Source organism: Hippoglossus hippoglossus, chromosome 21 (assembly GCF_009819705.1).
Source record: "Hippoglossus hippoglossus isolate fHipHip1 chromosome 21, fHipHip1.pri, whole genome shotgun sequence".
Lineage (NCBI taxonomy): Eukaryota > Metazoa > Chordata > Actinopteri > Pleuronectiformes > Pleuronectidae > Hippoglossus > Hippoglossus hippoglossus.
This window is the reverse complement of record NC_047171.1, coordinates 2,821,613-2,848,969: the sequence shown is the minus strand read 5'-3', so window position 1 is coordinate 2,848,969 and position 27,357 is coordinate 2,821,613. Positions and strand designations below refer to the sequence as shown.

General features: G+C 43.0%; 2 protein-coding genes across 3 annotated transcripts in view; one reads left to right on the top strand and one right to left on the bottom strand.

Moving 5' to 3' along the window:
- LOC117755251 (inactive dipeptidyl peptidase 10-like) overlaps nucleotides 1-1,988 on the bottom strand; it is a 63,285-nt gene extending 61,297 nt beyond the window's left edge. The window contains exon 1 of the mRNA XM_034574887.1: nucleotides 1,739-1,988. Coding sequence (XP_034430778.1) covers nucleotides 1,739-1,795 — 57 coding nt within the window. The 5' untranslated portion in view covers nucleotides 1,796-1,988. The remainder of the gene's footprint in view (nucleotides 1-1,738) is intronic.
- A 15,720-nt stretch (nucleotides 1,989-17,708) lies between these two features.
- LOC117755087 (COP9 signalosome complex subunit 8-like) lies at nucleotides 17,709-26,696 on the top strand. Of its 2 annotated transcripts, XM_034574599.1 has the most exons (7): nucleotides 17,709-17,846; nucleotides 18,473-18,543; nucleotides 19,011-19,059; nucleotides 20,009-20,141; nucleotides 25,042-25,149; nucleotides 25,279-25,341; nucleotides 26,120-26,696. In XM_034574599.1, exons 1-7 carry the CDS (start codon nucleotides 17,775-17,777, stop codon nucleotides 26,197-26,199), a joined length of 576 nt encoding a protein of 191 aa, XP_034430490.1. In that variant the 5' UTR covers nucleotides 17,709-17,774; the 3' UTR covers nucleotides 26,200-26,696. The 2 variants fall into 2 exon arrangements, with proteins under 2 accessions (XP_034430490.1, XP_034430491.1); XM_034574600.1 differs by lacking the exons at nucleotides 25,042-25,149; nucleotides 25,279-25,341; nucleotides 26,120-26,696 and adding an exon at nucleotides 21,702-23,169.
- The last annotated feature ends 661 nt before the right edge of the window (nucleotides 26,697-27,357 follow it).

The following is a 27,357-nucleotide window of genomic DNA, read 5'->3' as shown; positions in this document are numbered from 1 at the left end:
TGGTTACACTTAAAAGAGCGTGGCAGTGCACAGGGAGGAATGTTTCATGTTCAAGCTCTTTCTGAGTCACGAGTGTCCACAGGGAGATTCTGTCACTGGAAACTGATGATCCACTGAATCACTGGAACTCACTCCAACCCTGTCTACTAACTTTGTCCATGACTGGTTTGTAAGAAGCAAATTAGTCTGAGAAACTAAATCATCTGAGCATCTCTATCCAAATGGACAATCTGTTTAGTGGAAATCTTTCAAAATAAAGTGCAGCTATGTTTAATCTAAATATCAGGAAACCATGACAACTGTAACACCTGGAACATTTTTGAGCTTCACTGTTTACATCCATATTTTAATGGATCGACAGGATGAAGCAAAATCAAACATCTGGATAACCCCCAGCAATGCATACACGTGCACATGCATATTTAATCCTCCCCCGAAGCCCATGCGGGGGTGTTACAACTGCCCACATCTTCCACTTTCTACAGCTGGTTATAATGGGAACAGGATTCTGTAATGTAATGATACTAAGTGTATCTTGTACCAAGGTAATTTAAATTAGTCCCTGATCCCTGGAGAGAAACTAACACTTCCCACGACTAATGTGGCTCCAGAAATAACAATGCCAGTCCATTAGTTTATAGGAGCAGCGCTTCCATATCGATTAGAGTCATCACCCTCATATTTAGATCATATGCAGACTACTGACATCGATCCACTGACCTGCATCTGCACCACAGACGGGTCAAGATTCCCACTTGTTTGGTGTTTTACCTCCTGATGGGATAAAGCTTTAAAGATGAGCAAACTCCAAACACACTCATTTGTGCTCTGAGGGGAATGTTGACAATAACAAAACATACAGTGAAATAAATATACAGTGTTATGTTCATTTTACTATACTGAGAATTAGAGGCTCAATGTTTTCTTTCTGAATAAATTATAAAGAATAACCACTTTGTATTACCTTGTTATCTTAATCAATACTTTCATTGGCTTGACATCGGCTATGATGCCACAAAGCCTCCTGGGTTAGAGCTTAGTCAGCTGAAGTTAGGACAAGACAAATGTTGCACCCCCGTCAGGCCACAGTTTGATGTCCATAACCAGATTGTTGTTGTTGTTTTTTACCTATTTAACAATTTAGTTTTCTCTCTAGAAACCGACACTTTCCCTGCTGTCAGACAAACAGGACACACACACACACACACAAACACACACACACACACACACACACACACACACACACACACACACACACACACACACACACACACACACAAACACACACACACACACACACACACACACACACACACACACACACACAGCTTTGGTACAAAGTCACTTTCATCCCTTCCACATCAAGTCAAAATGCCCGCATCGATATTAAATGTTAATATTTGCTCCGCCACATGTGTCAGTATTTTCAAAGATGGATAAATAATGAAGAGGATCCACATGGACACACTGTCCTCAAACCGGAACACGGTTTCTCCAGCTTTGCAGTTAAATCATTTATCCGACACTGTGCCTGCGCTACAGCACCAAACACATCTGACCATCACAAGTTCACACTCCTCTCACAAACTGCCTCCACGTGCTCTCTAGTTTTGTTCCTGGCAACTTTAACCCCCCCACTGAAAGTTTAGCATCACACACACAGACCGAGGGACCCTTCTGCCCCTTCTGTCCCATCATGAAGACGTCCACGCGACGGGGACAAGCGGCCCCATGTTACCTTTCCGTCGCTGGAGTATCTCCGGCTGTGCTGCGCGGCTCCCGCGCTCTGGTTCATGTTTCAGCACGTCGGACAGCTCCGGGAGAAAAGCAGGAGAAACTCCGGTCCACGCGCCGCAGCCTGAGTCCGATCAGCTCAAACACGTCCGCTGCTCCTCGAGCTCTTCATCGGCTCCTCTTCGTCAATGTGACACGAACGCGTCCTCAGCCAATGAGTCCCTGTGCGTGAACACTGATCTGCGGGTGCGCCAGCTGCGAGCTGCTCATCCAGCCGAGAGTAACGCAGCAGCCAAGTTAGTCTTCAATAACCCGTTTCTAACTCGAATGTGGAGGCTGTGAACCATGTGGTGGAAAATACACAGAAAGGGTCACAGCCTTTCCCCAAAAAATCCCTAAAATGATTTCTAGGCACGAGTGGACAGATGCTGGCACAGGAATTAAGTTTGTGCACTAGAATATGAGCTTCTACTCCAATGCAGACAGATTACGTAACATTTTAAAACTGATTAAAACAATCTCCTGCATGTAAGGACGTCATGTTTTAAGAGTTATTACATTTTTCTGTTATCTCCAGGACCTGCTCATTTAAGAGCTGTGGTATAAAAGTAAACGCCTAACAACGTGTAGCCAGTGTAATTATACTGTACATGAATAAATAATAAGGCCCAGTGCTGATGATGTATAAACCTAAAGTCCACATAGAGTCTCGTCCAATGAAACGTGTGTTTAATTATGCATTCATCAGCAAGAAATATTATATTTCAACTCTCAGACCAAATTTATTATAATTTGGACACGAGAACCAGCAGTAAATTAATGAAGGATTGAAGACTGTTCACAGCCTGACAACGATTTCTGTTTGAAATATTCAATTGGGATGATTTTTATTTCACTTATCTGTAATGACTTTAACCCCCCCCCCATGGAGCTTGTCTTTATCGATAACATCATCACTACATGTGTTCAGATTTACTTTGGATTACTCAGTCACAACCTAAAGCTGAATAAAAACATCAGATATATACAGAGTCAGTCTGTCTTCCTTTCAGGTGCAAAATTCTTTCCCCAGTTTCACAGTGACTTTATCAATCCAAAGTAAACCCCCAGAGAAATGCACTAAGCTGCAGAGCCTATATGAGTCCCCTCCCAGCAGGGGGTCTTTGATTTCTAGGCCATTGTTTAGTTGGAGACTATACGTCAAGTATCTAGCTCACGCTTCTTGATGCTGTATGAGATAAATCTGGAATTTGTTATTCATTTAAATCGATTCCTCAAAGGCTGCGTTGCAAAAACATAAAAAACAATATCAACAGTGTCTATTATGATTATCTATGGTCATTTAAATAGGGAGAGATCAACTGCTGTAATCAAGAGAACACTAACATCAGTAAAGAAAGATATAAGGCACAGTTCTCTGCTTAGTCCTTGAAGTAGTCTTGTATTGTAAGTATAATTATGGTTGATATCATTATATTGAAAACAAGTTTTTCAATGTATTTCCATGGCAAGGTTTTCTGTCAGTAATTTCCTGAAGTCCTCAGTGTTGTTGTGATGTGCAGGCAGCCACAGCCCAGCCGCTGACAGCCGGAGATCCCCTGCAGACCACAGTGTGTTTCACTGCAGGGAGACGTGAAAAGAAAAGCTTGAAACCTGCTCGGAGGACACCTCACACTCTCGTAGATTGGAAATGTGTGACCAAGAGTGCGCTGCCTGTTATATTTTGATGTGAGCTCTCGCGGAGTCACAGTCCTGCGGCAGCCAGAGGTCGTCCTCGCCGCCTGGTGCAGCTCAACATCAATAAGTAAAGGTCCCCTCTTCTGTTTGCTTATCACAGAGCACTTTGAAGGCCACTGCTTACCTCCACTTGAAAGCATGTATCCGGTCCTAGAGAGTGGGCGGCTTCTGATGCATGAAAGGTCGAGTTGTGACAGGAAACAGTTCAGCACCAGAATGTCACCGGGCAGGACGGGACTGCAGCGACAGACAGTAACAGCACGGAGGCGGAGCTGGTGTCCAAAACTATTTTAACAGCTTAATCCTTTTTAAATGGGGAACCCACAAGTCTTGTATCCCTTATTGATTTTCATAATCTCTACCTCTGATGGTGATGATGAACACAACAAGCTGTAGATGTCACAGCGTCGGCCACTTCCTATTTTGTCTCCTGCCCATTACTCTACCAAGTCACCCACTGTTCTGTCATCCCAGCAGATTCAGTTGTATGCATAAACAATATGTGCAAAACAGTGTATATCCCACACATGCTTATGTACTGTGAACAATACATGACACATAATACACATTCAAGCCCAGTTTACGGTATAAACACTTGAATGCACTAAAACAGAAGAGTCTGGATTTATACAGCAGCATCAATGTGTTCGGGGCAACTCCAGCAGAAGCCAAAGCTCTTCTCCATCTTAATCCTGTCTCCACGAGCAGACGGCAGTAAAGTGTGAACTCAGGGGATTATCAGTGTCATTTACTATTATGAGTGAGAAGTGAGTGATGTTAGCTTGTCAAATTACACAATAATAAGTTCTCATATCGAGTTTTTTAAATGGTCTGTATTATATTTTTAATGACCACTCAAAGTGCTTTACGGTACAGTTTTGCTATCCACACAATTTTAATGAATGTTTATTGTTCTACCCTCTAAGGCAGAGGTGGTCAATTATATAAAATAGTAGAGAAATGGACAAACAACATGTTTTTGTGAAAGTATAATAGAAGCCAGGATGTTTAGTTTGCATGGAAGCTATCACAGTAATGAAAAAGGTCAGTTACAGCTGGAAACATGCAGCTAAACTGGATGAGATGCGAAGGACAAAGGCTTTTGGATAAAGTTTGAGCTCTTCAGTGGAGTTTTTTTGTCCAACAAGCAGCTTTCACCTGATTCTGACAGAGACAATGAAACGCATTGTCGAGCTTATAGCTAAGAGCCTGAAACCTCATTCAGAAGGAGAATTTGTTTCTGCTCTGAAGCTGCCAGAGCCATCCATCAATCCATCCATCAATTATCTATACCGCTCACCCAAGCTTCTGGTTGTGAACCTGCTAAAAATATTCCAAAGTGCCAGTTTGTCTCAAAAAACCCATCGGAGAGCAGATAACTTATAAGGTCTTATAAAAAGGCTGACAGTTGTTGTCTTTGCAAACCTTTGCAAAAGTGAGGAATTGTTTGATTTTGTTTGTGCATCTTCTTATCATGCAGGAACAAAGGTCTGCTATGACATCTGAATCTGCTGGTGAGTGAGTGCATATGCTGATTTGACAAAAAGGCTCCAGGACAAGAAAAGTAAACTAAAGGAAAACAGAAAACTTGGTTATTGTATAATGTGGAACTGATGTTCCACATTATACACACGGAGCTTCTCTTTCCAGCTTCCAGCTTTCCAGCTTCTCCTTCCCCTTCTCCTTCCTCTTCTCAATCTTTATCACATCAAAGTAATTCATATCCCATCAATACATGTTACTGACTTGACTTCTTCCCCGGAGTCCCTTTGCCTTATTGTCCGCAGACCCAGGGCCGCGGCTGTGGCCACATCATGGATTAGGATCTGTGGATCACGTATCAGAGATCGTAATGGTGGATCCAGTATGGCGGATTCTGCATCGTGCTGGCTGATCGTGATAACAAAGGCAGATCCTTTATCGTGTTGGCATCAGATACTGGTGGTGGACCACGACCGAGGTGGCAGCTGATGATGGATCCTAATGGCGGCAGTGGACAATAACTGTGGACTATAGTGGCATCCGATCTTGATGGTGGATCATGATCTTGCTGGCTGCTGACCATGGACTATGATTGCAGCAGGACTGCTCGATACATAGTATTTCTCCTCAGACACTTGACCATTAATGACATTAATCCACCAATTCACTGACCTTCAGTTATACTTCAAAATGTTTACCCTAATCAATGCTGCTAAAACCTTTATCTTGATGTTCTCCTTTACACTTGACATCCATTGCACTTCTGTCCGTCCTGGGAGAGGGATCCCTCACATGTGGCTCTCTCTGAGGTTTCTACGTTCTTTTTTCCCTGTTAAAAGGGTTTTTAAGTAGTTTTTCCTTACTCTTGTTGAGGGTTAAGGGCAGAGGATGTCACACCATGTTAAAGCCCTATGAGACAAATTGTGATTTGTGAATATGGGCTATACAAATAAAATTTGATTGATTGATTGATTGATGTGTCCCGAAGCAACAATGAGCTCCAAGCTGCAGTAGATGCAACAACCTCGTTCTGCTCGAGCTCTATGAACTGAATCTGCATCTCCGTTTGGGACAAGCTGCGACTCGCAGCACTTTTCAAAAGTCACTCTTTCAAAGAATCAGTTTTTCTAAGGACGGACGGAAAAAACAGCTGTGAACAGTGAACATCATCACCACTACCATCTGACATCAGATGCCTCAGCAAAGGAAAGCAGTTCTGGACGTCACACGATAGAGATTTATGTTCGTTCAGTAATTTGAAGGCAAGGGAGGAACACTTATAACAGAAAGGAAACAAAACAAACAAACAAACAGATTTAAAACAGTTTAAGACGAGCAATTGTAGAATGTTATATAATCTCAAATGGCCCCTGGGTGGAATCCAGTTCTCCATCATTGTCAGGAAAAAGAACTGTGAGGGTTTCTTTCTCACCACAGTTTTATTACATTACATGTTTTATTGGAGATCAGCAGCTGCGGTGGATTTGCTCCACACTCCTCACAATGAGCTGATTCTGTGCATTCAGTCCTGCCACGCTGCCCTTGACCACACGGGTTCCACGTGGACTAATCCCTCGCACTCGTCTATAATCTCTGGCCCGCGGATAACGCGTCTGATGTTACATAACAACGACTATTTTTTTTTTCTTTAAAACCTGCTGGTGTTTTACTCACTTCACTCTATTCCTGCTTGTTTTGTTCCAATTTCCTCCGAGTCTTTTTACGTGTTGGATCTTTTTTTAGTCGCCTAATAAAGTCTAAATTTGTATTGGAGAGTGAACACATTAGTGCAGGTTCAGTAAATTGTGTGATGTGCCTCTGCAGTGACAGCACAGCACAACTCTGACTTGGTCCACTCACATATTCCTTTTAATCTGTCTCATCTCTTCCTCCTTCTCTTCATCTTCCATTCATATGCAGCATGTGTATTCTTTTATGGAACGATGACGGCTCCCTCTTTGATATACATGACAGAATTAGTCCCTGCTGATGCAGCCAAGACCTCTGCAGTGCACGTGGAGGAGAGAATGCACGAGGCCTTGGACCCTGTGTCAGTCCAGACCTGACCTCCGGATCTCACAGTCCATCCATCAGTCAGAGCGACGGGTTGGCTCGGCTTTCTTCAATCAGCGGCAGGATATAGAACTCGCCTTCAATTCTCTTTCAATCGTCTTTCCTCCAATTCACAGAGAGTGTTTATTTATATGTTCTGCAGCCATCTGGGCCTAATTTCCTCTTTAAATTTTCAGCTTTTCAATAGCTGAGGAAATGCTATTTACACCCACGCACGTCTGAAGTCTGACACTGGAGCCAGTCCTCTCGACAGCCGCTCACAATCAGTAAATAAATCCCCACCTCCACACTTCCATTAGCAGTGACCACACCGACGTTACCTCCCTCACAGAGGGGGACTGTTAATGTGAGGAAGTGTTCATCCTTTGTCTTTGATGGATTCACGGATTTGTCAGCACTGCTGGAGCTCGGTGGGTGGATGTATTTCTTTATAGCCAATCAGTTTGCATTGCATTTCAATTTCCAGGTAGAAAATATGTTCACGGTAACAATAACCAGAGAAAAGAAACTTATCACAGCAAAGTCTTATTTGCTCAGGTAGTAAAACATGTCTAAAAAAAAACTGCTGAACACATTTTCTTGGAGTCTGTGGCTAATGAGGTGAACGTGAATAGAAAGTGGTTCGGTAGTTTTTGAGTAATCCTACAGACAGAGAGCAATGAAAACATCACCGATAGGCAGATGTAAAAACAGAGCGTGAGCACTGAAGCAGGCATATTCACAGCATTTTAATGAAGAGCTCCAGCCTCAGCCCTCAGGTTTGTCCCTGTCTCCCACAGCTGAAAACCACAAACCACCACTATCAGCCTCTGAGCTCCAGGTGAAGCCGCTGGCAGCGACAGCAGACGGGCGAAAGCAAAGCGACAACTGGAGCTGCTCTTCAGGTTGACATGGCACTGAGATGCTTTTGGAAAGTTGTTGGCAGCTGAGAGCGAGGGCTTGTTGTTCTCAGGTGAGCTGAACACTGCTACCTGAAATACATCTGCTGTGATTAAAGTGTCGGGGGGGTGTTGCAGTGAGAGGAACATGTCGTGTGAATGTAGCAGCAGACTTTAGCTGCGCTGCCTGAAATAGTTAAGAGACCTTGATTCCTTAGTGTGTCCATAGAATACTGCAAAAGCAGGTATTATAGGCAAGTAAATGAAATACATTATGTGACTTTAAGTGACAATCTGCTGTGGAAGTATATAAACTGTTCTCAGGTATAGGGAATAAAAAAATATCTATAACCCCTGTAGTTGGAAACCGATTATTTTTTGTTTTGCTTTTATACAAACGAGACAATTCCTCCTTCCTTTCTACGTAGAACCAATACTTCAAATAAAAGCCTCTTCTACCTTCCTGCCTCTGATCTGATTATCAGTCCAGCTTCTCCCAAAGCAGAGGCTGGTCCAATCAGAGCGTCTCCAATGCATCAGTCTGCTCTAATTCTCTTCTTTTTATACCTTTCTCGCATTATCATTCCGTTTCAACATGCAACACTTCAAGTCTGTTTTCAAGCTCGCTCTCTGGGGGTCCTTTCCCTCACCTTTTTATATATCGCCCATTAATTATGAATGAGACAGAGGTCTCTGAAGAGAGCTGGAGGAGCAGTGATGGTACAGGGCCACGGGTAGGGGGAGGGGGAGGCGCTGGGGATGGTGCACTGTCTTCAAGAGGAAATAGAGAGGAGGTCCTGCAGCACTGCATATCCGAGTGTTTCTTTCTTAGCAAAGCAGCTCTGTGATAAGTTCATAAATTAAAAAAAATAACACCAAAACTCCCCAGAAGGTCTCGATAAGGCTGCTTTGTGAAGGAGCTTTCAAGAGTTTTAACCACATTTCACAGCCAAAGCAATCAGTCATTTAATGTGGATGCACATAACAACCTTCAAACCACACTCACAGTGTTTTCTCTGCTGCTGTGGAGACCAGGCCACACTTGACTGTACAGTGAAGCTGCAGCGCTGACACAGGATGATTAATGCAGGGCTCTACTGAAGACTTTCTGTAATTACAGAGAGAAGAGAGGGAGAGAAACTAGATCCACAAAGTGATTGAGCCGGCAACACATGTACACAAGATACATTTCATCACATGTTAATGATGTTTGACCCAGTACTGGAGAAAGTGCAGCATTGTGAGGATACAGAATAACCATAATGATGATGTGTAAACAAAAGAACATCACATTGGGAGCTGACAGTAATAAATCTGATTCAGTCACTTTCATTTCATAACCGATGATACTTTTTACCACAGAAAGACTTGACCATGAAGTGACTTCCAGGACCAACATACTTTATTTAAGGATTTAAAACTCTAAAAGTTTAATAGACCTGACTTTTTTGGAGGATTTAACCCATTTGCCCTTTCAGCAAATTGTATGAATCAGGTGTGAGCCTTCCACACATCTGCACTATGATCCAGAGGGATGGAGCAGAGCTGAGCATTTGCTGCCCCACAATAATGTTCTCTCTTTGATGAGATCTTCTGTAAGTTGCCTTAAGTCATGTCATTAAATAGTAGATGTAACCATAATAACCCACATACAGTAACAAGGACTGAAGAGGCACAGTATCAATGTCATTCTGCTATCCACCAATCAATCAATCAATCAATCAATCAATCAATCAATCAATCAATAAACAAACTTTACATCTTTCTATCTATCTATCTATAGATTTATATCTCCTCTTCAAACAAGTAGGCTTACTTCTTGTAATTCTTCCATTATTGATTCCCTTGCCATGTTGATGTTATCATGTCCCATTTGTCCTTTTTAGTTGCTTTAAGCTGATTGACTGTATCATTTCCCTTGTTATCTCGTTAACGTCTTCGTGATTTGCTCTGTGAACATCTCTTTATGTTTCTAATCACCATCTTTGTATCAACATATGTTACCTGACGACCAACAGGACGGTCACAAGGAAAACAGAAGAAAAGAAAAGTGAGAGCGCGAACAAGAGAGAGACAGGAAAAGAGGGAAGATGAAGATAAAAGAGAGAGAGAGAGAGAGAGAGAGAGTAAGCTGAAGAATCTGAAAGTATGATAAAACCTCAGAAAGCTTTTTCACCCACCACACCCCCCCTCATATAAACATACCCTTGTTAATTCTCTTGTTTCATCTGATGGACTCAATCAAACCCAAAATAGCCGGCTGCTGATAAAACGTCAGTGACACAGTGTGATATTTAGTCTAATTGTTCTGAAAAGCTGTTTGCAGGTGGCACCACGGCAGAGGAGCGACCCCCTGGATCCAGATCTGCATTTCATCTCTGTTTTCATCATCACTTCACTTTCATGTCTGTGCAGGAACATTAAAATCCAACCAGACCTCATGTGAACTGACTGGTTTCCAGAGCAGAGAGGATTCTATGGAGCCCAACGTGATGACGATGTTTGCAGCACCAACAGCAGGAGGTCACCCGCTGCTCTCATGACCAGGGGCCGTTTCAGATCCACATTTAATTATTAAGCACAGTGAGGTTACACTGGGAGATGAAAAGAATAGATTCATGCGCCCACTTAAATAGATGCTGCAGCAGTGGGCGGCTTTCATATCGATATATTAGGTTTTAAACAAGTGAATGAAAACAATGGACAAAGCTATACCACAAACAGCCATGTCAGCAGAATGCAGACAGGCTTCAAAATAATCAATAGTTTGTGCAGTTTACCTAAATAAATGTGATCAAAATCAAAAGCTTATGCAAGTAGAGTCTCACTTTATGTTTATCCAATACCATTACAATATATCTTTGCATTTAGCCGTGTGGAGAGCACATATATCACCAGGCCGACAGTTCGATTTTTCCCCCGGTACAAAGACCCTCTTGTGCTAATTGATTCACAGCCCGTCTGCAAATGGATCATGTGAGAAGACGCCTGGTGTGACACTCGTCATCACTCAGTAGTTGTTCTACAGGACAACATCCTGCTGCAGCTCACTGTGCAGAAGGAATCCATTGATCTGGAGACGACACTGAAGCGTTGCCATGTTTAAGACGAAAATGGAGTCAGGCTTTGGCACGAAGCGACACAACAACCTCACAATAATTGCATTATAATCCCATATTTTAACATAATTTCACCCCCCTCTTTGAAGATACACGATGCAGTTGATTGAACCAGCGTATAGCAGCGATGTTAATGAACTTAACCGCTCCTCTATCAATAAAGCATCCTGGCAGGGTTGCCTACAGACCGCTGCTCGCAGCCCGCAGCTGTGAGCTTTTGATTTATACGTGAAATAATGCCGAGCATCCAAGCTTTTCAATTTAAAATGTCATTGATTCTCCTGCATTAGCATAGTTTGCCACTTTAGTAACTGCAAACAACAGCATTGGTTTATTTAAGATCTCAGCGATGTTATTACAATGACATCCCCGGAGAAACGTTTTGTCTCGTCTGTTTACGCGACGACTACTGATGACGTGACGGCGTCTTGAAGGGCTGTCCCAATTCGTAAGGGAAGATTTCAACCACTACCCCTTGTGACTTCAAGGGGCAAGACAACCCTCGAAAACAAGGGGGAGATGTAGGGAGGAGGGGTGAAATGGGATTGAGGCAATGAGAGTGAAGCAAGGCAGACATGCTGCAGACATTCATGGAAAATAGAGCTCGTGTTTGGCCTCGGAATCTTTGTCGTGTGACATGTATGATGAACAATGTGAAGCTTTTTCTCTTTTCATTCCTTTGTCAGCTCACAGATCAAATTATTTCTAAAGCTCCAAATCCTTTAACAATCTTCCCTTCAGCCACTGTTGTTGTTGTTGTTGTTGTTGTTGTTGTTGTTGTTGTTGTTGTGAGTTCTTGTAGCTATTTCTGTTTCCCACATGATGTTTCTTCCACTTCCACGTCCCACAGGCATCAAATTAACAATATGCACCTGCAGTGGATCTACGTCAATTTATGCAGTGATAATATTCAAATGTGTTTCTATTCTGGGTAAGTTCATAACTTCAATGTCGTTAAGCCGTTTACTTTGAAGACAAACTCAACACCATGGAAGCCTCATGTCTTTACAGGACGTGACACATATCAGGTTGAAAGGAGTTTCTCTAAGAGAGGCCAGAAATATATCAGATAATAGTAGTTTCTGTGTGTATGAGGTCAACCAATCCAGACACAAACCGTTTTTCTCCATTTCAGAAAGACACAGTTAGAGCAAAACACATGTTTATCTGAAGTATCTGAGAGTAGAGGGGCTTGTGACCCCTGCACCAGCACGATATGGGAAAACTAAGGATATCCATTATTGCTCTTGGACCTCGAGTACTGAATTTATAGCTCCGGACATTAAATACCACATCCACTCAGCAGCTCTCGAAAATGATTGAGTGGACGCTTCCATCCTAAAGTAGGAAAACAAACCCACAAACCTTAATTTACTCAGACCTGAACCAGCTCATCCATTTAAGTCTTGAGATATTAAGAATTTGTCTCTCAGGACCAAGTGCACTGCTATCGTGCACGGTGCTGTGACCACCGTCTGCATTTCATTTACCACACAAATACGACTTTAAATGACCAGGTTAGCAATATGTTGGTGGTTGTAATAAGATAACGGTCATAATTAATTCGCATTATCAGTTCTAAAAGAAATGAAAATTCACTGATTCATGAATAAATGTTATTATTATTGTTCATTTTATTTGCTTGTTAGTCGCCCGAACTCTGCTGGAGAGCGTTAACTTTATCCAAGAGCTGCATGTTTCCAGCTGAGATGATGCACGCTAGGCACAGTAACTTGTATTTTGTATTTTAACCTCCACCAAAAACAAATGTCCATTTCTCTCCATTTTGCAATCTTGTCGAGAGTTAAAAGTGGTTGTTCAGTCTTTCCATTAAACCCAGTCATCCTCAAAGGTAATGCCAAGGTCTGCAGGTCAAGCTCAAACAAATACACTGGAATATTACAGGAATTCATAACAGCTTTCAAGTACTCAATAAAACTGATTTCAAACATGGGCACAGCTGCTTTTTTAGCGACATATAATCAAGATGCAACCTCTGGACACAAACATGCTTTTTTAAAAGATCGTGTTTCTGTCTGTCTGTGAAGTTACTTCCCACCAGTGGCCTCAGATTGTTCTGTTCCTCTCCAGCCTGTAGAAGAGGAATGCAGATACGATATTGATGCTCTCTGCGAGACAGCCATCATAACCACGACAGAGTCCTCTTCCTGTAATATATGAATAGATGCACACAGACTTTGATTTAAGTTGCTACACGCTGGCTGAGCTGCAGCTCCCACCGGCAGACATCCACAGAGTCTGTCCCGTCTGCTGCTGGGATGAAGAAAATAAAACAGCTGGAGCAGAAACGGCACTGACACTGTCATCCACACAGAGATGTGGCTGCGTGGTGACGCCGTGCTACAGCAACACAAAGTTTTCTGTGGGCATATTATGCAATTTGTCATGTGGCTTGTGGGGGAAACTATTTTGGTTTATGTAATTCTGTCAGGACGGCTGCACCAACAAGACACGGAGACACGGTAATTCCTGGGTATCACACTCCAAGTCTGTCGAATACACCATCCAGCAGAGTCGCCTGTTTTTGTTACACTGCCATGTGTATGAGCCCTTTGTTGTCAAGTCCTATTTCAATGGCTGCAAGCAAACAAGCAGAATAACAAACACAAGCCTAATGATACACATCGTGCCTCCATTAGCACCAATGCCAGCATATTCATGTTCTCATTATAAGCCACAACTAACTAACTCCAGGACTTCAACAGCTTCCATGCAGACCAGTGCAAAGCTACTGTTTACACTCGCAGCATGAGACTAAATTTGGGTCAGTTGCAAATCCGTCGTAAGCTCAGGATGATCTGGTGGCTTGTTGACGGGAGCGTGGCTCCAGAATCCAGGCAGCGCAGCCACCTGCCACAGCCACCTTCTCCTGACCTCACAGGTTTCTCTTCAAATGCTTTAAACAGGATTCTACAGAAATGTATGTGTTTGTAAAGACTGTACTTATGTATTGTTGATAAAAATCATTCTCAGATATAAAGGCGTCAAAGCATCATGCCAGCGGATCGCTGCTGTCCCTAAAATATCTTACACTTCTTAAAAGTGTTCCAGTTCAGGCACTTGTCAAACTATTGGTTTGGAGAAAGTGAATCGCTTGTCATTTTTGAGACTTTTGTCTGAAGTCTTATTTTTAGCTGTGTTGGCACAGACCCACGGGCCAGGTTCAAACACTGCTATTCTTAGAAACCATCTTTTCTTAACAAATGAACAAACAGCATTGCCACTGTGTGCGTTTGTGTGTGTCTGTGCATGTCTCGTCTGTTCAATTTTATAGGTGTGTGTGTGTCAGTGTGTATCTGGGGAACAGGGAGAGTGAGTGAGAAAATGGAAAAGAGAAAAATCAGAGAACTTGATAAAGTGTGTAGAAAGTGTTAATCTTTATGTGAAAGACTGATTCAGTTTTCATAACTTACATGTAACCAGCAATGGTTTTTACAGTGTGAACAGTGTCACTCTCAGATGGATGTTACCTTCATGGAGAATACACCCACAGATTTGTGCTGACGTCTGATTCCGCCCTGTTCTGCTGAATCTGTGATACGAAGAAGCAAAGATGAAATGATGAAAATAAATGAGAGAACAGTTCCCCACACATTCCTCACTGTCAACCTCGCTGGATGAAGATGGGGCGATGTCGGTGCAGGAGGGAGCACAGCAGGCCGCCGAGCTGCCGAGCTGCCGAGCTGCTGAGCTGCCGAGCTGCTGAGCTGCTGAGCTGCCGGCCGAAGGCGCTTTGCAGATGCATCAGCTCCCCTCAGAGAGAACAGGAGCTGTTGTCTAAGTTCAGTTCTACTGTTTCTTATCTCTGCTGCTGTGAACAGGATGTTCAGCTTTGCAACACGTCTCACCTTCAGGAGATCTGGGTGTTTATTCCTCTCACTTTCCAAGAAGAATTGTGTTTGTGTTATTCTTCAGTGTCATAGAGCTCCGGTGTTGGCCACAAGCTATTTGGAACACATCCTGTTAGACACACACACACACACACACACACACACACACACACACACACACACACACACACACACACACACACACACACACACACACACACACACACACACACACACACACACACACACACACACAATTATTAAGATGTTCATCTAAATGCACACTTTAAAGTACAAGAAAATCAATGAGGGGCAATTGCATACACATGGAACATGTTTAATTTTGTCAGCCTGACACACATCCTTCTCACGCACTCACAGCTCAATCATAAATAGTGTATGTGTCCATCCCTTATGGGAGATCTTACATTCAACCTGAATGGTGATGAGCTGCGGCGTTCTTGGCGAGAGAACATAAACCAGAGGATCAAAGAGGTTTGGGATTGTGCCGAGATGAGTTATGAAACGTGATTGTACTGAAGTTCCTCTCGGATCTAATTCACGTTAATCCCGTGGAAATCTTCCTCGGTTACAGAGCAGTAAGGATTAAGGGGAAAATTAAAAAAGTTATTGTTTTAAAGCGTCCTTGAAGAGAAACTTATGTCATGTGACGTGAATTAGGGGTCGATTGGCAGCACAACGTCTCCTCGGCTGCTTCTCTGCAAAATAACGCAGACATCACAACCCAGACCTGTAGAAGTGGTGGAATAAAGATCTGACAATATCATCAGGAGAATATTTTGCAAGCAAAAAAGAAAAACAATGTTTATAGAGAGTTTCAGTCAGCAGAACCGAAGGCTCACCCAAACCTTGAGAAGTCCCTCGGGCGGTATCCTGCTCTTCTCTAAGGTATGGAAATGATTTCTCACAGCCAGAGGCAAATCTCACCTGTGGGCAAAGGGAGGTGAACGCTATAAGATGCAGAGAAAGTGGAGGGAGATCATTCATGATTAATTCAAAAGAAAACTATTTAATAAAAACAGATGGAATCAAAATTATGACTCTTGAGGCGAACGTATGGAATCAATTGAGGTGAAGGAATGATTTATAGACTTGTATAATAGCTCTGGTGATGTGCACTAACACATTCCAAGGACAAGGAACACGGAACTAGAAAGACAGGATGAAGGTCTTGACTGCTTCTGCCTTTTGTTCCTCTTTATTCTTTAACTCTGCAAAACCCTCCCAGGCAGAAAACATCTCAAATACTGAGAAGGGAAACAGATGGAGAGGAAGCCTGAGAGCGTCTGCAGAGAACAGCAGCCACAGTAACACAAGTGAGACTGAGATGACCTCATTTCTGGATTGCAGTGACAACACGACGCTTGACCTCTAGCTTACACAAACAAATCTCTCGCTCTGTCTCAACCAGCAGCAGGTTACGTCTCTGAGGGGAGGATTTCTAAAGCTGAGACCCGACACAATCGGATGAATCAATAATATCTGTTGTGACAACTTCCAAACCGAAGCTTCCCCGTGAAATCGGTTGAAAGGTGAAGTAAAGAGCACGATAACTCCTCCAGTCTGAGAAGCTGCTCACGACCACTTTACACATAATAAAATCCCCACTGCAGAAAGGGAAGATGTTTTAGAGATTGTGTCTCAGGACTGTTAAGATGTTACACCTCTGATCGTTTCCATTAGCCGACATCATAACAGGAGATCTGGACATGAAAAGTTTGAATTATTGAGGACGTACAAAGAGAGTCAAGATGTAAAAGAAACACAAGGCAATATAAAATATGAAATATAAAAAAGGTTTTGAATGAAGGATTCTAATGAATTGTCTAAAACTAAATAAAATAAAATAAACAGAAGAAGGCAGTGGCAAGACAAACATCTTAGGAAGAAGACCTTCCAGTTGTTGATAATATATTTTGGCCTTAAGCAGCAGTGTTACTAAAAACCAACAGTATTATAAATATCCTCAGACTGAAGCAGTGCAGCACCTGAGCAATGCTGCCCCAAGTGGTGACGTTTGTCATTGCAGAACAAGTTACAGTTTCAGTTACAACAGGATTACAGCAGATCTCTTATTTATATCTTTGCTCAGTAAAGGAACATTTTCTGTTACTCTGCTCCTGCATTGAAAGTCCGCACCATTAAAGATATGCTCATGCCTAGAAGGGATAAGGGAATATTTTCTTTTTCTATATTAAAGCAGACCATCATTATATCCTATACCCTTCACTAAAGTGCTTCAAGAGAGGGATCAGGGGACGGAAGGAGGTTGTGTTCTCTATTTCAGACAAAGAGTAGGTTTTGGAGCTGGGGAAGGAAATAGAAAATAGGGGACGGTGTGTTCAGAACAGTTATTCTCAACAGAACACTGTGTTTGAAACTGTGAACCGGTTAACTGTAGGAAATAGGACAGGAGGGTCTGATAATAATATAATAATATAAATAATACTGAGCATTTTACACGGCACTTGAATTTATACACTAATGTATTTTAACAGTTTCTTCTAAACCTGATGTTTTACTGTCTGTTTTTATGCTTCCTTTGTAAAACACGTTGTTATGGAGGACAAACAATGACCTAAGTATAAATAAATAAATAATTGTATAAATAAATACATACATAAATAAATTGTTTAATTATTTATGTCCTGTTTAATTACAAACTCTTGTTCATTTATTCATTTATACTTAAGTCAATTTTCTTCCTTTGTAATATATGTTTTGAAAGATGCTCTATAAATAAAGATTAATTAGATTCATATTATAAGTAGTAAGTGCATGCTTCGACCACTTGGGGGCAGCCGCACCCGTCCCCGGGCTGCAGCGCCGCAGCACCCAGACGGTAGAAGAAGAGTCCGCTGCAGCAGCCAGGCAGCATCATGCCGACAGCTGTGATCATGGAGGAGAATTATGATAAAGTATTAGAACAGTGTGAAGCTCAGGAAGTCGAGGTAAGAGTTCCACGTGTGTGTGCAGCAGCCCCGCCGGGTCCCGGGCGTCCGGCCTCTCTGGGCCGCTTCCCTCGCCCGGTGCTAGCTGCCCTGTCTCGGGGGCTAACGTCCTAAGCTAGGTCGCTAGCCGGTTTCATGGCTAGTTTCACTTCCAGGTGCTGTTATTAATTAATTAACTTACTTTTCTCTAATTGGCTCATAAATGATGATTTTTTTCGTGAAGACAACAGCAACACAGTGTCCTCGGGTTTAACACGAGTGGCTTCAAGGTGTTAGTGTGTGTTGTTAGCATCCTGTGGGGAGCTAGCAGGCTAACTAAGGTAAACACAGCTCGAGTTAGTAGGATGCTATTTTATCATTTAGGACGTCATCACTGTTTAACAGATTTAAACCAGACCAGGTTAGCTGTTTGACTTCAGGAGACGTTAGTGCCGACCAGTTAGCTTCGTTAACACAGTCTGACTGGGAGGTTAGTGGCCTTAACGGAAGCTAAAGCAACACAACAACAACACAACAACAACAACACAACTCACCAGATGCTCGTCACTGTCTGAAGATGTCTTTACATTTCTGCTCCTTTTACATCTTCAAGCGTTTAACATCACACGTGTGTTTCTGTCTTTCAGGCTCCAGGAGGCATCGCAACCCCCCAGGTCTACGCCCAGCTGCTGTCCCTCTATTTACTACACAATGACATGTAAGTCCACTGTGTCTGTCCTCGGTAGCTGATGATGATTGGATTTTGAGCTGTGAGGGTGTAAATATAAAGTATAATTCATATAACAGATACTTTTGCATATGCATATACTCTTTATTTGTCCCTCTTTTCCTCCAGAGTTCCGTAGATGCAGAAGACACAAAATCATTTATTACAGTATATACATAGTTGTAGTGATCACTTATCGCACTGAGTTTTAGCTCTAGTATATATCTCTACTCAACGTTTAACACAATAACTCCCCCCCACACACACACACAAAAAAAATACCCACCTGCTTTCTTAGAATTGCAAAAGTCCTGCAAAAAAGTAATGACCTGAGTGTGTGCAGTCAGCAGGAAAAGCAGTTGATATAAATGTTGTGTTTGTTAATACATATGCGTACAGATATATATGTAAAGTCTGTCCTGTTGTCTTCTGCGTGACAATGTGTTAACGTCCAACAGGAACAATGCCAGGTATCTATGGAAGAGGGTTCCCCAACCGATAAAATTGGTAAGCATGTCACAACACGAGGAATTACCTCTGACACCTGTCTCATTATGATAACACATGATCTTCCTGCTCTTCCTTCGTCTGTTTACACGGAACTTAACAATGTTTTATGAATGTCTGACATTAGCTGAGATCTATTAGTTAAGTTGAATATATCGTATTTAAAAGAGAATTAAAACTATTTTCACATCTGCTCAAACAACTCTGTCCAGAAACAGCTCAGCCGTAGATAAATTGCAACGTGTTTTTAGTAACATTAGCATTTGCTTTGTTAGACATTAGTCCAATATTTAGTGTAACACAACCACAAAACAGTGTATGCACACACAATTTGTAGCATAAATAGCCACAACTCTCTGTCCCCCACATGTAGCCTGTGAAAGCTGCGCAAAGAGTTTCTCATCATTTTTGTTGCCACATTTCAGAGATTCAAACAATCCTTTGTGTTTGTTCACTTCACAAACTCTCTACTCGAACTTTGTAATGTTGCTCCACTCTTTCCCGACAGCTCCATCTCACTCTTGTTTACATTCTTCACTTACGTCTTCTTGTAGAAACTCAGATCCTACAAGATTTCAGAATGTGACTTTAAGATCTTGAGCGTAAGATTTCCTGTTACAGTTAGACACACATCTATCCATTAGGTTAAAAATCCAAGGACTTTTAATGTTGTAACTTAGTTTATATGCCCATTCACACGACAAATAACCCTTTAGATGAGTTGTGTCACAGTTGTTATTGTAATCTTCTCTCTTAATATCAGAACGATTACAATCATTTCTGTCCTTATTTATCATATAAACCCAAAAAGATGTGAAAATAAGTCCCAGGTTCTAAACCTACTGGAATTATCTTTTGCGTATTCCGGTGTCAAATCTGTTTACAGTAGAATGTCGAGTCCAGTGTAACATACTGACAGATTTGAAACACTTCTCCACATTGTGTACAGGCAAACCCCGAATTAGCAGCTATTTGGGCAGTTGGCCAACGCATTTGGCAGCGGGACTTTCCAGAGATCTACACGGCCATCGCAGCCTTCCAGTGGACAGAGAATATTCTCCCGGTCATGGAAGGCCTTCGAGGTAACCACCAAAAGCATGCGTCATCCCTTTTACATGTCATAAAGCTAAAATTATATCTAAATGCTTTGCACAGTTGGTTCTGTGACACTGTGGTGAAATTACCAGTAAGGCACATTGAAGCGAATTAAATGTCGACTGAATCATTCTGAATAACAGTCAGCAGGGGGCACAAGCTGAGCACAGCTGTGATGCAGCCCAGCTGGAAGGAAATGAAATGTGTTTAAAACAGTTGAACACAATGGAAATTTCTCGGCAGTAGGAATAGAGGGTAGTGCAGGTTGCCACGGCTCCGCATAAAGAATAAGGTTTTCATTTCCATGCTCACATTCACCGATTCACAGATTCTCTTTCATAATGTAGCTGCACATCTTAATATGTCCGTTGTCTTGTTTCCTCATCCTCTTCCGAAAGTATAAGTGTTTTGAACAACACTATTTGCCCTCATGCGCACAAATGTTGGCATTTGTGTCATGTGATGTTTCCCTTGTGCAAGAGGTGTAAGAATAGCCTCTCCCACATGTTTACGGTACTTGGTGTTTATCTGCCGTGGACGCTGACGTATGTCATAAGACACTTGTGCAACAAGGGACGATAAATGATGTGTGGGAATTAGGCTTTGGAATCTAAATTCACCCAATTTACATTATTGGTAAAATGAAGTGTTGTGATTTATGCAATTTAGTTCCCATAAGCACAAGTACATTGGTGTGTACTTTATTCACCCTTTGTTTTGATTCATTAAAGACCAACCTCTGATGTTTGGGGTCTAGATCACATGGTTATATATGTCTCAGACAGCCGGACCATTTACTGTGTGTCTCCCCTACACTCTCACCCCATGTCCTGTCTGACCTTAACTGTATCAACCAAAATAAAGGTAAAATTTCCACAAACAAATATGCTAACATATGTAATAATCACTTTTGTAAAAATACTTCTGCAGTTCTCTAAATAACCGGTGCCTTACAAACAGCAGGGAAGTCCAAACAATACATTTTCCTCAAACCTGCCAAAACACTCAAATTAGTAATAAGTGTATTAATTAGATTTATCGAGCATTTACCAGCAAATAGATCTTTGTTTCTCTTAAATAAATAAGGAAACACCTCAAATGCATGCAATCAACAATCAACAGCCACAACCACGTGGTCACAGGATGTTGATGTTGACTTGTTGAGCTCCCTCTACCAGGTAAACCAGTCACGTGGGTCCTGTTTGTCTCCGATCGGTCCCCCACTTCTGTTGCTGTTAGAAGGGACACGGTGCCCAGTAGAGCATATGACACATGCTACACTGGGTAGGGGGGGGGCATTTCTCTGAAAAGAGCCAGGGCCAGCCAGCAGGCAGGAATGTGTGCTCTCGTTGGTCGACAGGATTGGGTGTCACCAGCTGTGAGGGGCTGGTATAAAAGACAGATCTGCTAGCTCGCCGCCAGAACAGATAGCAGCATTATCACAGGCAACACTAAGGAGAAGTCTGCCCTCGGCTTTTAACTCAGCAGAGAGTGAAACGTTGGGCGATTAGGAAACTTACTGGTATAGCTGTAGGCCAAGACTTCCACAATGGACGTTCAGAGGACAGGAACTATGGTTCGGCCCCCCAGCCCCATGGATAGCCTGGAGAAGCAACTGAGCTGCCCCATCTGCCTGGAGATGTTCACCAAGCCTGTGGTCATTCTGCCCTGCCAGCACAACCTGTGCCGTAGCTGTGCGAGTGACCTCTATGACTCGCGCAACCCATACCGCTTTTCCGGTGGCGTCTTCCGATGCCCTACGTGTCGATTTGAGGTTGTGCTTGACCGCCATGGCGTCCACGGGCTCCAGCGCAACCTATTGGTAGAAAACATTATTGACATCTATAAGCAGCAGCAAGAAGGCAGCGGCAGTGGAACTACAGAAACTACCATAAAGCCTAAAGAGTCCAAAGAGCCCATGTGCCAAGAGCACGAAGATGAGAAAATCAACATCTACTGCATTACCTGCCAAGTGCCCACCTGCTCCATGTGCAAGGTGTTCGGTCAACACAAGGACTGCGAGGTGGCACCTATAGCGAGTGTGTACCAGACACAGAAAGGTGAACTGAGCAACGCTATCGATACCCTGGTCGCCAGCAATGGGCGTCTACAGGCTCTTCTCAACCAGATGGAAGATGCCTGCCGTGCCGTGCAGGAGAACGCTCAGCGTGCGAAGCAAGGCTTAGCTGAGCGCTTTGACCATTTGTATGCTGTTCTCGAAGACCGCAAGAACATTCTACTAGAGCAGATTAGTAAAGAGCAAGATGAAAAGGTGGCAGCTCTCCGGGCTCTGGCCCAACGTTACGGTGAACGACTGCAATCAAGCACAGAGCTCACCGATACGGCGGTGAGAGCACTGGAGCAGAGCGGTAGTGCCGAGTTCCTCGTAGCTTCCAAGGGCCTCATCGTGCAGACGAAGGACGCGGCTAAATGTTCACTCGGGGAGGAGCGGCCAGAGCCGGGCTTCGAGAAGATGGACCACTTCACTTTGTCGACAGAGCATGTTGAGGCAGTCCTGGCAAAGATGGACTTTGGAGTGTGTGAAGAGGAGGATTTCGAAGATGCAGAGGAAGAAGAAGAGGAAGAGGAAGAAGAAGAGGAGGAGGAGGAGGAGGAGGAATAATGAAGATTCAAAGTGTTAAGGGACTTGTAGGAAATACTGAAATATGTCCTTTAAAGGGATTTAGTGTTAATGGAAGGGACTGTTTAATGTTAAGGGAAATATAAGGTGACAGAGGTTGTGGGCTACAATGGCATGCCCCTTATTTCAGTGCAATATTTATGTCAATGTTATATTTGTGCCTTTTCTTAATGTCTTTTTATACTTTTGTACTTCTGAACCATGTAAATGGTGCAACATGGTCGAGTCATGAACATGTAGAAGGCTCACACCTAATTTCCTCATATGAAGCTTTTGGGAAATAGTTGTAGTAATTGTTGTCGTGTCAAGTTTGTGTTGAAACTGTTTCCATGTCTGCCTTTAATTGAACATTGGAATAAAACCGCATGAATTTACAGAATCGACTTTCTTCATTTAACTAAAACATGATATCGATATGAATGGAGCATAAGGAAGAAACATGGAGGTCCAGTGTTATACCTGGTATTTTATACATATACACGTTTCTTTGAGTGCTTCCAACAAAACGTTTCCTTTGCTGCTCTTACTTGGCAATGGGCTGTATTTAAAAATAAAAGCCCTTGCCATGTCCTGTCTGCTTTGCCTTTGCTGGTGAAAAGTGTGGGGGGGGGCTATTTTTAAGTGGTGAGAGGGTGAGAAATGATAGCAGCCCTGGAATAGACTGAGAAGGAGACACCAGGTCCAGTTTCTCCTCGATAAAATCCCCCCCCTCCCCCCTCATGGACAACTTGCTCAGCAGCTCCCACCCAACGCTGAAGTGTCGGAGGGGCACACTGACCAGGGGCTGTAGTCCAGTTGCCCCTGTAGTCATTTGCTAATGGTCAAGAGGCCATGGTAAAAATACTTGTTTGCCGGGGGCGGGGGGGGCTGGGTTACAAAAAGCCCCTTGAGATGACCTGCTTGGCTGCGTTCGGAGCATTTGGTCTGTGGCCTCATTCCTTTTCCAACATGCAGCCGGTCAGGTGCAAGAAAGTCGTTCCAACACAAGAAGCATTTCTTCAGTGTGAGTCATGATTCACTTTTACCAGATGGGAGTTTAATACCAACTAGAAAAAGCAGTGAACTTCCTTTTTTCAAGTCATTCAATTGTAATAAAAAAAGACCACAACGACAAAACAATGTAATTACATTAAAAATGGTTTATTTTAATCTTCCTAGTGTCTTACTAAGAACTGCAGAAGTTACTCCACCTATGTAAGGAAACTACTCTACTAATAGTTTATTATCTAACTTCAGACACAACTGATACTTAAACCCAGGTCAGCATTTTAAAAATGTTTATATCTTTTATTCTTTTAACATTTTAGTACGATAGCAGCGAGAACAGGAAGCCGTTTGGACAGAAGCATGGGAAAGCGCTCCTGACAAATCTGTAGCCTTCGCCTCACAGCTGTCTTTTCTCATCCAGCCCACTTGTTATTGTTACTGCTGCGACCTGCTGCCACAGACTGGGAGCTGGCTGTTGATACACATTCACGGTTGCTAGGCTATAAAACACCACGGCAAATCCGTGCTGGTGTGGGGACCCGTCGCTCTTACTGGTATCTGCACAAACTGCAGCAACACTTCAAGTCAGGCTGGATAAATGAGGCAGGAATGTAAACGCAGCACGTAGCGTCCTGGATTCACTTTGAACATGCTTTGATGGAACAACAACTGTTAAGTGCTCTTATTGTGGAAGAATTTCTTTTTTGCTTTGGCTCATCAGTAAATCATAATCAAATCAAAGGTTCATCTGAAGCAAACCCAGACCCTGAGAGCACGTGAAGCCATTCAAGAAATTAAGTTTAGAAAAAGCTTTGTTTTGTGACCATGTGCCTGTTTGGGTTCAGACAAAGGAACTTGTTAAACCCGAACTCAAGATTTGCCACAAACAAACCGCGAGATAGAAAATTTACAAGGACAGAAATGTGAAATCGAAATTTTCCATGTGGGCCTTAAACATTTACTCTACGTTTTACCCAAACATACACATCTGTAACTGCTAATGATCGTAGGAAAGAACGAGCCCCGGCTTCAAAAGCCCGTCACTCTTGATAAATAGTTGGACACAGTCTAAAAGTCCCAGTGCTGCTGCTGATTAGCGCCTTTGTTTACAAGAAAGTCTTAAACCCCATGTTCAAAATGACTGAAGGTACTGTTCCCTTCGGATTAAGTTGCCGTTGCCTCTGCTGTATACACTGTCACTGTGCTCCCCGTGAACCTACATGATATAAATGTCTGTGCTGTTTGTGTCTCCCTCGCAGAGAGCACACGGCAGAGGGCGTACAGCCTCGTGGCCCAGGCCTACACGTCCATCACAGCTGAGGACTTCGCTGCCTTCGTGGGCTACACTGTGGAGGAGGCAGTGAAGGGTGAGGCTGAAGATACACAAGCAAAGCTGGGGGGGGGGGGGCTGATGCTGTCAATTTCCATACACAAACATGACAACACATTTGCTGATGAGTGTATTTTCTTCTCCTTTCCCACTTCTTGTCTTGAAGGTGTGGTGAGTCAAGGCTGGCAGGCGGACCCCACGACCAGGATGGTGATGCCCAAAAAGCCCGGTAGGTGGCGGTGTTGCTCTGTTGAATTGTGCCCATCTCCAGCCCACGGTTCTGTCGTCCAAACGGTTTTGTCTTCATGAGGAATCCTTCATCCACTTTCCTTCTACTCTTCCTCCCACAGTTTATTAGACACGTGGATCTAAGAGTCTCTCTCAATCCCATAGAAAGAGATTTTCCTTTTCCGAGAAACTGAGTAACTCAAGTTTTAGATTTGCTAAATCTTCCTTTGTACGATGTCCATATTTTTCATAATTCCCTTCACCTGCGTTCCTTTATTTGCGTTCGACTTCTGTCTTGCGTGTCCTCAACTTGAAAAGGTCACAGATTGATTCATCTTTTCAGAAAAACTGATTTAGTGCAAACAGACGAGGAGATCGCGGTCTGTCTTTTCCCTCTGTAATCTTAAAACCTCCCTGCCGACGCATCTGCTTTGCACATGTCCAGCCTCAGAATGCTAACCCACTCACCATTAGTCCCCCCCCCCTCCCTCTCCAGCGCCACTGGGACTTTAGAGAACGTGGTGATTTTGGTTGGAGAACGGATCTCACACAAGGAATTCTTCTCGGTTTGGTTAAATATAAATGACATAATGTTACACAGTGATATAATGTAGGGAGAGTGGGACGACAGGTAGCTCGTGTCCAGATGGATTTGAAACCCCGGCTGAGTCTGAGCTACAGCACATGGACTGAGGTGTAAGACGATGGATAGCACTTGGCACAATAAGGAATCCCCCGTCTGACTTCACTTCTCCTCCTCCGTCTCTCTCTCTCCACAGATCCTCCCCCCATCTCACTGGTTCCCAACGAGCAGCAGTTGGCCAGACTCACCGACTACGTGGCTTTCCTCGAGAACTGATAACCCACCGCAGCCACTGCCACCCCCTTTTTCTGCCCGCTTGGTACCGAGGGAGAATACAAGTTCGGATAGACTCTTCCTCCATCCTACTTCCTGATAAAGATGTACCAAAAACACACCCATCATCTTGCATGATTGCTGCAAGCTCTTCTCTGAGACCTACCTATTTATATTCATCGACTAGAAAAGCTCCCCCCCCCCCCCCCCCCTGCTAATTCATTTCCTAAAACGTTGTCGTCTCTCGGACGGCAACTTTGTGTGTATATTTTTTGCGGAGCCCTCTGACATTTGGGTCTGATCTCAAAGTAGGTTTGTCATGTCAGTTTGTTTTTAACCTCACACACACTAGAGACAGTATGTACAGTTCATCCGTTCTGTTTAATGCCTCCAGGTAACAGAAGTCTCAGCATGCATGCATCAGTGTGGAGTTCAGTCCTCAGACCTCATATCTTGAAGTTTATGTTTTGACTGGTGAATAAATATTTTTGCTGTTTCTATTTTCGTGTTTTCTTTATTCTTTTACACCAGAGTTCTGCTACAGAGCCGGCTGGCCTCAATTAAGGAGGTTGAATGTTAAATCTCATTTGGCTTTCGGGTGTTTCCCACTCCCACTTTATTCTCATGAAAACGAGTTGCATTAACAAAACACACACATGGGGAAGTGCACGGCCACATGTTCAGAGTGGAAGCTGTTTCATTTTCATAGCTCAACATGTGTGAGATCCAGTTTGATCAGTGTGACGTAACATTAAACCTTTAACCTTTGCAGAGCAGCTTATTGACAGTTTGAACATTTAAAATTGTCCCGTGGAAGCCGAGAGCTCAACTCTAACCTTCTGCAAAGAAATAGTTTAAGTGGTTGTCAGATTATCAACGCTCTCTCGATCAGATTTGTTTGAACGAGCGTCGCTAAGAATTGACGGACGTTTCATTCTGTAAATCTGGCCGCCACATGTTCTTTAATGCTACAGAATGAAAGTCTTGCGGTGATTGTTTTTTGTTTTTTTTCAGTCTCCTCTTGAAGAAGAATATGAAACATACTGAAAACGTACTTGATCTTGGCTGTAGCTTGGCATTAAGAGGAAGTGGTTCTATGTTTGATGGATGTGGCCACAAACTCATTTAATTAGTTCTTTGTTTCAGACATGGCGCATCGCA

Coding starts and splice junctions, on each gene's coding strand:
- LOC117755087 (XM_034574600.1), top strand. CDS start 17,775: ATGCCGACAGCTGTGATCATGGAGGAGAATTATGATAAAGTATTAGAA. Junction 18,544..19,010: donor TATTTACTACACAATGACAT/GTAAGTCCACTG, acceptor AACGTCCAACAG/GAACAATGCCAGGTATCTAT. Junction 20,142..21,701: donor GGTCATGGAAGGCCTTCGAG/GTAACCACCAAA, acceptor CCAAGACTTCCA/CAATGGACGTTCAGAGGACA.